We start from the raw sequence: 12,531 nt of genomic DNA, 5'->3' as shown, positions 1-12,531 counted from the left end.
ACTGTCCCCATCCCTCAGGGCAAACATGCTTTTTCCCCTGTGTGTGTGTGTGGGAGAGAAAGAACAGATGTAGAATTGGAATTTTTCACCCAGGGTTATTTGTACCTTTTTTGTCTAAGACTACATTCACCTATATACACTTCATGGACACTGAGAGGTGAGGCATGAAGACCAACAAAATAAGAATTTTCACACATTTTAAGCAATAGCTCTTTATTTAAACCAATAATAAGCAACAATACATAAGGACATACAGACTGCTGCTTATGTTATAAAACCGAATGCAAATGCCATGTTTAATAAGCTGTTTTGTCCTTTAATCACAGCAGGTTAATATAAATGTATTTAGTTTTTTTCCTCTGAAATCACATTTTAGTTTTTGCACATATATTTAACATTGTGTCAATCATTCACCAGACTCGCTGATCACACAAAGAAGTGTTTCCAAAGATATCACTGTCACAAAAAGGTCCAGAAGGCTTTATAAGAAATTATTTTATGTTTGCGTTAGAGCTTGTGAATGTGGAAGAAAAAAAAAAAAGGTTTCCCAAATTTCTTTGATAATACCAAATTTAACAAATGGAGGATGAATTGTGATTTCCACTGATTTTGCACTATTTCTTGTCATGGTGCTGTATGTGCAATAAGGTTTTAAATTTAAAAAAAAAAAAATTATATATAGATTCTCTAAGTGTATGTGTGCCCACTACGTCCATGTATACATCACCTAAAAGTGATTGAAATTCATGCAGGAATTTCTTGTAGCAGCAATGCCCCCTTTCAAATCAAGCGCAATTTATGACACTGTCATGTCCTCATGCACAAGAGGCAACAGTACATTTTGGTGATCGAATGAGGTTTTTTTTTTTTTTTTTTTTTAGTTCTAAGAGAGGAGTTTCTCTTTCTATTTTTTATAACTAGGGTTGGGTACAATTAGGGTTAACCCATAACTGGTCCAGCAAAATTGTGACTGACATGACAAAAAAAAAAAACCTAACTATGTATCATTATCTAACTTACTAGCTGAACACTTGAAAAGAGCACAGGGGGTGCACACACTGAGGTCTGATTGTTCACCCAGACATTTGTCAAAAACATAAGGCTGCTTTCAACACAGTCATTCCAAAACATGAGTGCACAAAGTCCTATAAACTGAGTAAATTACTGAGTAGCAGTAGTAAAAACAATTGCAGAGATCTCAAAATAGCTTTGTGAATTCACAGGCATGATCAAATACTACACTTGCCAAGTATTGCATCTACTGTTAATGCCAAGGAAATCCATTTGTACATATGTGGACAAATTTGGTGAAACAATGCTTCATTTCTTTTGAAGTGTGCTAAAATTAAAACCAATTGTCTCATGTATACCTGCATGCCTTTGGTATGTCGGAGTAAAGCCAAGAAAGTGTGTAAAGAGAAATTATTGCTTATTCTGCAAAGATATTCTGAAATGGCCTGGACAGATTTGTTGGTACCACTGTAGGAGATTATAAAACCTCGATCATAGTAATATTTCCAACTAGGTATTTTCTTTAATCATCATCACATCTTAAATCTTATGATCAATCATTCAGTTTATTTAAACTGAAGGAAATCAAACAAAAGCCTGTTAAAAGTAAATGCTATAAAGAACATCTCCAAGCAACTTGGTGTTCCTGTGACTAGAGTTACAAATATTATAAGGATGTTTAAGGTCCATGGGACTCTAGCCAACCTTCCTGGATGGGGTCGCAAGAGGAAAATTGGCCCCAGATTGAATAGAAGGATAGTGTGAATAGTATTAGTCAAAGAGACCAGGAGAACTTATAAATAAACACAAGCTGAACTCCCTTGGTCATGGTACATCAGTACCATGTATGATCACACCATCTGTCACTTTTTTCCATGGGCTCCATGGAAGAAGACCTAGGACACTACACTGCTGAAAGAAAAACAAAAAGCCAAACTGGAATTTGCTAAAATGTATACCATCAAGTCACAATGGTTCTTGGAGAATGTCCTTTGGACAGATGAGACAAAACTGGAGTTTTTTGGCAAGTCACATTAGCACTATGATCATAAAAGGAAAAAACAAAGCTTTCAAAGAAAAGAAAACCATAGCTACTGTAAAATATGGAGGATTTGCTGCATCTGGCAAGGAGTACTTTGAATATGTACAGGGCACAATGAAATCTCAAGACTAAACAAGGTACTCTGGAGCAAAACATACTTCTGAAAAAACAGCTAAAAGCACCTAAGAATGGCCAAGATCAGAACATTGGATCTGAATCCTATTGCACATCTATGGAAATAGTTGAAACATGCAGTCTAGAGAAGGTACCCTTCAAACCTGACAAAGCTGGAGGTGTTTGCTCAGGAAGGTTGGGTCAAACTACATGTTGACAAGTGCAGACATCTTATTGAGAACTATACTTGGCGAATGCCTCTAAAGGATGTACAACATCCTTAATGGTCCCATCATTTTTCTCCATGCCATTTTCCTTTTTCACATTTAATATTCTTTAGGATCAAAATTCAAAATCAAATTCAGGTTTTTATTAAATATGGAATAAACGATGGAAACCCATTGATTGATGGAAACCCATTGTTTCAAGTTGTTTCAGAGAAAATTGTGGGTTTATTTATTTATTTATTTATTTTTGGAAGTGTTCCAACAATTTTGTCCTCATCTATATGTGGCAATAGCATAATGAAAAATGCAAGGCACAAAAAAAACAATCCATAACAAACATCCATTTGATGCAGTTACATGTGTACATTTGGAAATGAGGATTAGCAAGAAATGCAAGACTTCCTTAAAACAAGATTTACTGCAATTTTGTAAGAAGAAAGTATATACACAATCTAAGGGTCCAAATGTCTTTTTTTTTTTTTTTAAGGAACTTTTGTTAAATGTCCTTCTTTGCCTAGGATCCCTTGATTAATAGGCACTGTCTGCAGTCCACAGGGACATCTGAGTAAACTTTGATGTATACCCTAAAGGTTTTCTAAGTAAAAATGAGATTGTTATTCAACTACGCCTTTTCAACAAGTGAAATTTGATCCTCACAGATCTTGGAAATAAGATCTGAATTAGTAAACAAAAATGTTCACACAGACCCAATAAAAGACAATTTTCCATTAGCATTTAAAATAGAAGAACCAGAAAAGTACTAATGAATTAACATATAGTACTTATAAGCATAGGCAATTCCTAGCATTTAGAAAAATATTAATGGAAGTCACCTTTTTTTTTTCTTTTTTTTTTTGCAGTTTACCTTATAGAAGCCCCTTCCTTAGAGAAACACTCATTTCCAAAGCTAAAATTGTTCAAATAGGACCCAGTTAAATTCCAACATTCACCAAAACATCAATGAGAAGTGTCTTTACTTCAATCCAGATTAAGGAAGCAAATAGCACAAGCATAGATCAGCCTCTATGGCCTTATACATTTCAAGAGGTATTTTTTATATTTTATTTATATTTGTACATTGAAGCGCATATGGTTTAAGTTCCTTTGGCTAAAACCATTTGTTTGGGAATACACTCCCTCTTGTACATATTGTTGGTTTACCAATGACATTGTACGTTTTAGTTTTGCAGTTTGTTGCCAAGGGATGTAGATGTGCAGTGATCTAATGGTCTAAGTTAACAGGAGAACTTTCTTCTTCCATCACTTCTGAACAGTGTAACTGGTGCAATTTTGTCATATCAGGCTGGGCAATGCACAAATTTTAGCATTTTCCCCTCCTCTTTATTTGTGTGCTACACTGATGATACTACTATTCATGCCACATGTTTGACAATCAGTTTAATCTGGCCAACTATCTCATCACACTGCACAGTCTGGATCCAAGGGAATGTACCTCTGATTATGAGAACAGCACTTTCAGTCAATAGAGGCCAAGTCAAACAGTAAAATGCAAAAATAGTATTTAGTCAATATCACCCATTTTATCTGCAACAAACCCCTTAAAATTATCATTATCATAACCTACTGGTGTTAGTGACATAAATACACAAAAAAGCAACCATAGCAAAAATAAGCCCCTTTGATTTTGCATTTGCATTTAGAGGAAATTTAAAACCACTGTTCAATGTGTTCATTGTATCATTTACATGACCAAATGTTATTCTAAGAAGGCCTTAGATGGCAGAATATAAATGATCCACACCTACATATTTAGCATCTTAGTTTTCTCTCAGAAATTAAGTAATCAATTTTAACCTGTACTTCACATTGAGTCAAACTAAAAGGTTTGTTATAGTACAAGACCTAATTAAACAAACATTCTCAATAATACAGCACCTATACTACCATCTTAACCAGCAGTGGTCATCCAAATGAGAAGAGTCATGTTATATTCTTTTGCAAGGAACAATTTTAGCTTTTTATTATCATGCTCCTTTAGAACATTTACTGGGGTTTTGGTCTTATATGATTCCATGTGTCTATGTAATTAAAACTGTTGGAGATTTTCCCTTCTGCCCTTTCTGGAATACTGACATAAATGAGGCTACACAGCACTCTTGTCAAAGCTGAATATCTTGACATTGAATTCTTAAAGTGAAGTCATACATGTAATACATGTATTACATGTAATCTGGTTGAAGCCATTTATTTTTAAGTGTGGCACAGAGATGCAATTTCACTACAAGACCAACAGCAAAACAATTTAATTCTGGACTATCAACGGATTACCAGCTAGTTCATCACAATATCAGGCATGAAATATTAACAGTGTATGTGAAAGTATGCAAAATTACGTTTTTGTAGATGACTGGGCAATAAGGAAGGAAAAGTGTCTTACACTGATTAGGATAGATAGATAGATAGATAGATAGATAGATAGATAGATAGATAGATAGATAGATAGATAGATAGATAGATAGATAGATAGATAGATAGATAGATAGATAGATAGATAGATAGATAGATAGATAGATAGATAGATAGATAGATAGATAGATAGATAGATAGATAGATAGATAGATAGATAGATAATCTGTGTGTGTGTGTGTGTGTGTGTGTGTGTGTACGAATGAATGCACGTTCAAGTATCCTTCAACCACTATGTAATCTTTATAAATAATCCACAAATTGAAATTTCCATTTGGGGACATATTTCTCCAAACCTACGTGCAGCAAAAACATTAGTGATCTATAACTTAAGTAGATAAATGTTCTATGGCTGAGGTAACAACTTGGTTATATGCATACGGAAACCAATATTCTTTGGATTTATGCTTGTGGATATTTCATTAAAGTATGACCTGCCAGTGATTTTCATGATGATAAAAAACAGAATAATTTTAATTAAAAATGACTTGAAATCCTTTACCCAAATATACTTCAAGCTTCAAAAGACGTTTCACAAATAAAACACATCAGTTGAAAGAACTTGTATGTACAGATTCCAAAACCCCAATATTCCTTTATTTGCCAAAGCATCTATTACTTCCATATACGTTTTATTTCAAAGCAAAAGTTATGCTGCATAACAATAAATGCACAAGGTCCATTTGAACAACAAAATGCACTCATCGCTACAAATAACAAAATGCCTGCCCTTCAATGATGAGGTAAAGGTTGGTGTGCTTACAGCTAATCAAGTGAAGCACTTGAAAATTATAAGCTCTATGAACCTCTGACACAAAAATACAGGACCAGCCAAAGGATGTATCCATTCACACTTAAAAGCAAATTTATATCATGTTAAGATTCCAGGTTACCTGAAGGACTTTTAATGAAAGATTTTTATTTGAATAAAATAAGATTTAGTGTTTAGTGTTTAATACATAAACATAAACTGTGTCATTATACATTAGATGCAGAACTGGAACTAGAACAGCATTAAGAGACCTGACATAAGCATGCATTTATTTAATATATTTGAGGAAAACATCCTTAATTCTGGACTCGTGTAATGAACTGAATTAGTATGGACAGGACATGCACTTTCTAGTTTCTATTGTATTTGGAAATTAATAAGCAGACAGGGCAGCAAGATCCTCTGTCCATGGCACAAACCTTGGTTTTTCTTTGCACAGTAACAACTACAGCCTCTGGATTTCTTTTGCCACCATGTGTTAAAAAAAACAACTGTTAAATGTCCAACAAGTGCATTACAGGAAAGCACAGGTAGGTAAACTGAAATGGCAAGACAACTCTAAAGCCACAGCATAACCAGAAATACCAAATAACTGGACAGCTCACCTCATATATTTTAAATTGTTCTAATTTTAATATATGTTATGTATATAAGAAAGTTCTACACAGGCATTTAGATTTTTTATAAGCCATGTCTCATGAAAGCATACATTATGTATAGCAGAAGTTCATTTTATGTCCTAAAAGCCAGTCCTTAGTAGTTTTCCCTCACATCAGGTGATCTAAGACTTCCATTGGAACTATCCTTATAGAAAAGGACATTTTGTAATCCTTCTGGCAAAATGCTTTTTTTCTCCTCCTATTACAGAACAACTCTAACCCATGATACACTTCTAGAATGGGATCTAATGAGTACAATCATTCAGAACCATGCAGTTGATAGAACACCACAAAAACTGACCAAAGGTGAATCTGCACATCATACCTAAATCTTCCAGCCACAATCATTACAGTGAACAGTCACACAGTAAACCTATCACCTGTAATTGTCAAGTAGAGCTGTACCTTTAAGGCATATTCCAGGGATTTACTCTAAAATAGAAAATGAGACTTCTATTGCCTTAAACTAATTCTTCAAGTAAAAGAGGGACAGAAATGTCCATGGAGGTAAGTGGGATACTTCCCAAAATAATATGCTGTGGACAGCATCAATCCTGTTACTTACAAATGACAATCCTGACAATGAAACCTTTTAAAATCAAGTACTAAATGGATACATGATAATTTATAATCTTTATCCTATTTGCCAAATCTCAGTAATCTAAATGTACATTGGCATATATTCTATATCAGATGCATTTTAATTTATGAATTTATTTACTTTTAATTGTAGATTTAATTCTCAGTCCTTTCCACGAAGGGTCACTGAGAAACGACTGAGCTACATTTCACCGTCATCCTTGTGTCCTCCCTTTAAAATAATCTTCCTGACAAACAAAAACTACAGAACATTTAATGTCTCCTTCATAACAACCAATTGGCTGGCAAGTTATCCCTTTGACTACTTAAGTGCTCCAAAGCTCTATAACTTGCATTTAACAGAATGCTGACTGCTACTATATTGTGCAATTTTACTAACTGCTATTTTAACAAACTAGCCCAGCTGCCATATTGCTATTTTCACCATCAGCCTACTGTTTGTATTTTGCATACTTCATACAATCACATGCTATTCCAGAGAAAATAATAAATCATTAATTCATTCATTCCTTTTCAGCTTGTTAATGACCTTACCCTCTGCAAATAATTTATTCTGTAAATATTTCAAGAAATACTGGGAACCCCAAAACCATTTAAGCCACTCCAGGGTGTTAAACAATTTAGACATGACCTTTAGCTCATGGTAAATGCCCAAATATTGGACTACCTTTGCATAAAAGGTTGAACTGTAGTGTTAAAAGGTTGAAGCAGTACAAGGGTCTGGCCTTTACTGTTTAGTCCCCTTTACAGTTTTCACCCAGTGGCTCTACTTGGACTGCATAATGAAAGACTAGCTCTACTGAGCAAACAGTACACAGATTCATATGGCACTTGCAGGTCTTGGTAATGCATGGGGTGTCATTAAGGTCAACCATTTTTGACATGCAAGTGTTTGTACACACACACACACACACACACACACACACACACACACACACACACACTTCCCCCACTTATGGGCAAGAGTTGAGACAGGACACACAAAATACAGAGAATGACAGAAATTAACTGTGAAAGATAACTATAAGGCATTCCCAAAAGCTAATAAACATTTACATTGACCAATAGAGAAGCAGATCTCCTAGGCACTAGAGGAGGCTGTATGTGCAGCCTTTCACCTCTTGCACATGCATTTTAGAACTACAAAACAACAACAAAAAACATCTCCACTTTCAAATACATAACACCCTGCAATGGTTTAAATGATGAGGACTGACAAGAATAAACACACAAAACAAACATCTACAAAAAGGGACTATGATCATGAAAGTCAGGCTTGATCTAGTATTCAAACTATAATGGATGTTTCTGTATACCCCCACCCCACAGTACAGTGCAATTTCAGCTAAAATTCGGTTGAATATTAAAATTTATTTATTTTTATCTGCAAATTTACTTATGAATATGGCTCAGTGGAGATGCCTGTAAATCAACATCGACCTATGAATTTGAAGGCTCTCCATTGCTATAATTTGCTCCTTGCTCCTTTTGGCAACTCATTAAAAGGCAGTGCAAATAGAGTTTTCAGTTTGAAGTGTGTTTTGTGCTACTCACATCTGCACAATGAGGTGTGAGCTTCACTGCTACCCTTAACTGATCCCAAAAGGGAGATTCATTCCCTCTTCATTTACTATTAGTAATAAACACAGATGAGCACGCAGAAACACACACACACACACACACACACAATTATGAAAACAGATTAAGATCCACCTTTTCTGTAGCCTCAATGTTACAACCCCAAACGATAAAACTACAACAGCAACATGTATGCACACACACACACACACACACACACACACACACACACACACTATTAAAGGTACAAAAGTGCGTATTCATAAATAAGTGCTTTGGGTCAGTGTAAAGAGGAACTTTTGTCTCAATTTTAAAAAAAAATGTATTGCCCATCTACAGTACAGGGCACTTATTATTCCACAGTCTTGTTTTTTTCATCTCTATTCTTTAGATCAGCACATTCTTGCTTCTCAGGTAACAGTCACTGTCTATGCATATATACATCAGCATGGGGACAGCACCTGCAATGCCATATTTTATCATATGCCTGCCCTTGGCTTGTCATATTTGGACCTATAGACAGTTATCACAGTTCTCAGGAAATGTCCAAAAATCAAAATGAAATCCAACTCAAATGTAGTCCACAAGAGCAATGGCATGCTCCGCAAATGTTTTCCATTTGACAAAAAAAAAGTTCCAATAAATATCCTCTCTTGAACTTCTTAAATTATAATGTTATTGAATGGCTTGTTCAGCATCAGTTTATACCCATACTCTGACATCATATAAAAAGGGCTTATGAAAAAAAACATAAGCAAAGTAGTCCAGGTAGCTTAATACAATCAACTTTTCAGCATGTTAGCGCAAATGTGAGGAACAGAAGGGACATTGTCTCAGGCATTAGCCATTTCCACATTCAGTAAAGGGATGCTGACTATTTTCTAAAAGCTTCAAAATTTCAGTATTGTGGGTAACAGGTACTGGCCACAAAAGGGTGCAATATATGCTTTTTTATTCCTTAAATCATTTTTTTGTAGGTTTGCTCCAACTTTTTTTTCCTAGGTCCTCTCTTGTCCCTGTTTAACTGGAGCCGTCAGGAAATCTATATCTTAAATTCAAAGCTGTTAAAAGTATTAGACTTGTTGACTCTCGTTGCAGAGCCCCCCCCCCCAAAAAAATTAAAAACCAAAGAAAAAAAACAAAAACAAATGTGAAACCTCAAATCGGTACTAGTGCTTGATTTTTTTTTTTAATATTCCTATTGTGAATTTGTAGCTGAGGTATAATGACCTGAATATATGCAAGTACATAAACAAAAAGCTGTTCCTCAAAGACACTAAAGAGAAGCTGCTTTTGAAGAAAAACAAACAAAGAAACAAAACAAACAAACAACAACAAACCAACCAACCAATCAAAAAACAAATCAGGCAGTGGTTGGGTCTTTGAGAAGCCCTTTGTAAATTGGTATTATACTTTGCAGGACCATTACTGAAGAACAATGCTGTCTGTCCTTCCCTTTCCTTTACATGAGAGGTAATAGCCAAAGCACACATACTAATCATGAGAAAATATATATAGCATACTTAAAGCTTTGTTTTTTAAATTAAAAGCCCTTAAAATACTGATTGTCAGGTTTTTTTTTAGTTTTTTTTTTAAAAGACATAAAAAGCCAAATTGGGGAAAAGTAATACCTGTGAATATATACTTTTCCACATACATATGTCTCTTAGCAGAACTATTGGGAGAGGTTAAAAAAAGAAAGAAAGTGTTATATATTGTAATTACTACAAAAGTATTAGCAGAACATCTGTGCCACATCAAATGCCAGGGAATTAGGTGTTTTTCACATATGGATAAACAGGTTATTTCAAGTATCTTTCCGAAAAATACTGTAGAATGCCTAAAGCAGATTAAATAAACCTTACATTAAAAATAAATTAAATCTATGTAAGCACGAAATAATTTAACAAGTCATGGTGTTTCTTCCTGACTGGTAAGATTTCATGATCAACTGTTCGGATATCTTCATGATGCCACATTAAAAATGGTCACAGACTCCCTCTAAACTGATGACACACACAACTACAATATACCCCTAACAGGGTCAACTGGATACAGCTATCCAAGCACACAAAGAGACCATTTAGGTGTTGGAGCTCAGTAGCTATGATACATTCCTGAAAGGAGTCTTGTTAATCTGCCTGATTCATAACCAAAGATTTAACTGACCACTGGGCCCACATAATCTTTAAAATAGATGATGTTCATAAAACCTACTGCTCATTAGTTTAAAAATTGAAAGAGAATAGATCTACCCTCAATACCTAAAATAATGTCTGAGAATCCTAACAAGCACTTGCTGAGAGCCTTAAAAATGTGTTTGACTGCTCAAGACACATTATAGATGCAGCCCTCTGAAGAGGTTAGAGCAAAAAAAATGAAAAATATTAACCAACCTGCCATTTTGGAATCAGGGACCTATAAGTGAATGAATGATTTCTGCAATATACAAACATTATACTAGGACAAACCCTGCCCTCTGAGAAAACATTCATATTTTATATTTAGGGCAACTACAGAACCTCTTCTTGCAAAGCAAAGTCAAGGTAATCTGTAATAACTTGAAGGTGGTGTGGTTATTGCTCTCATCAAAAGAAACCAAAACACACAGAAATAAAGACCCGCTTACAAGAAAAAAAAAGCAGCATTACCATAGCAGCTCTCATGAAACAATCATTTCAACTGTTTTTTGATAGGAAAAAAAAAACAAAAAAACAAACACTTATGCAAGCCTTGGCATTAAAATATTTCAGCAAACATGTCTTATCTAAATAAATACATTTTAAATTAATCTCAACCTAATTATGTAACAACAATCTAGTATGTGTGCTTTGATGTTTTCCCTCATTTTACACAAAAATACAATAGTTCAGTAAAAGAACTCATTTCTTTTCTTTTGTGTAGGGAAGAAACAGGTGGTAAGAGGATGTGGGAGACTGGAATGGGGATTAAATCCTCAATGTTACTGTAGTCAGACTAATACAGGCACAATACTGTAAGACACCTGGAAGCATCCAGAGAATTAACCAAATAATTTATGTTTGAGAAACAAACACAAACAGCAAGTAAACAAACACCACACAGTCTTTAAGGTGTTCCGTTTGTAGTAATGTGCAGACAACCCTCATTATTTTCAGCAAAAGAAAGTGGGATTGCTGTGATGAAACAGGATGGTGGTTCGGGGCTGATACATCAATTCCATGTACAGTCAATTCTATGTAAAGGTTTTTCCCTAAAACAGCTGTATTATAGATGCTCTTTGTGTGTAATTTTTTTAAGATATCAAATCTTCTCAAAGGACATTTTGGATTTGAAGGAAACTTAGGAAATATGTCATCATTCTGTTGAGGTGTAGCGGGGACAATAATTGCATATACAACAGGTTTGACTGCACAGTTAAGGAAAATTTAGACAGCACTTATGCATGCGTGTGTGCACACAAAATCTCATACGCACACGCACACAGACACACACACACACAAACAAGTACATTCCTGCCCTTATATAGAGAGTACTGGGTTAAATAAGTGTTAGGCAGATGTAGTTAGAAACGGTACCGGGTTGAACAGTACGGAAAAGGGAATCAGCACATTGTGGTTAGGGGTAGGATGCTGAGGATGCATGTGTGTTTATTTCTCACTCAGTTAGGCAGCTGTCCAGCCCTACAGTGGCGTGACGTTCCTTGGAATAGCTGTGCCGTAAGCTGCCATTGGGCAAAGGATGATGAGTGGCAACAATGCCACAGTGCTTTAACAAACTGAGGCTGTAGTTGGTACCAGCAGTGGGGTCTTTGGGAGGAAAAGGCTTCATAGTTGAGAGGATGAGTGCCAGGCAGTCCGCCACATCTTTATTTGGTGCACACGCCAAAGCCGGGGTGTGACCTAAAGAAAGATTCAATTTATGTGCCAATTCAGACCAATTTCACTATGAACTGATAGTAGGTACAAGATCATTTATAAAGTTAATTAACTGATTAGTAATAAACCAAAAAGATTGTGTGTAAATAAAGAACAGGAAATGCCTCAACAGACAACTTTGATGTACCTCGTGACAGAAAACCTGGGAGAAATAACAAGGCTTTTCTTTTATCAGTCAGTTAAT

General features: G+C 35.2%; 1 protein-coding gene across 1 annotated transcript in view; it reads right to left on the bottom strand.

Annotated features, from left to right (window-relative positions):
* Positions 1-196: 196 nt before the first annotated feature.
* Positions 197-12,531, bottom strand: part of ankrd52b (ankyrin repeat domain 52b) — a 29,512-nt gene continuing 17,177 nt past the window's right edge. The window contains exon 28 of the mRNA XM_027027976.3: positions 197-12,311. Coding sequence (XP_026883777.1) covers positions 12,067-12,311 — 245 coding nt within the window. The 3' untranslated portion in view covers positions 197-12,066. The remainder of the gene's footprint in view (positions 12,312-12,531) is intronic.

Source organism: Electrophorus electricus, chromosome 22 (genome assembly GCF_041902795.1).
Source record: "Electrophorus electricus isolate QZ-2024a chromosome 22, ASM4190279v1, whole genome shotgun sequence".
NCBI classification, from domain to species: domain Eukaryota; kingdom Metazoa; phylum Chordata; class Actinopteri; order Gymnotiformes; family Gymnotidae; genus Electrophorus; species Electrophorus electricus.
This window is presented reverse-complemented; position numbering and strand designations above follow the sequence as displayed.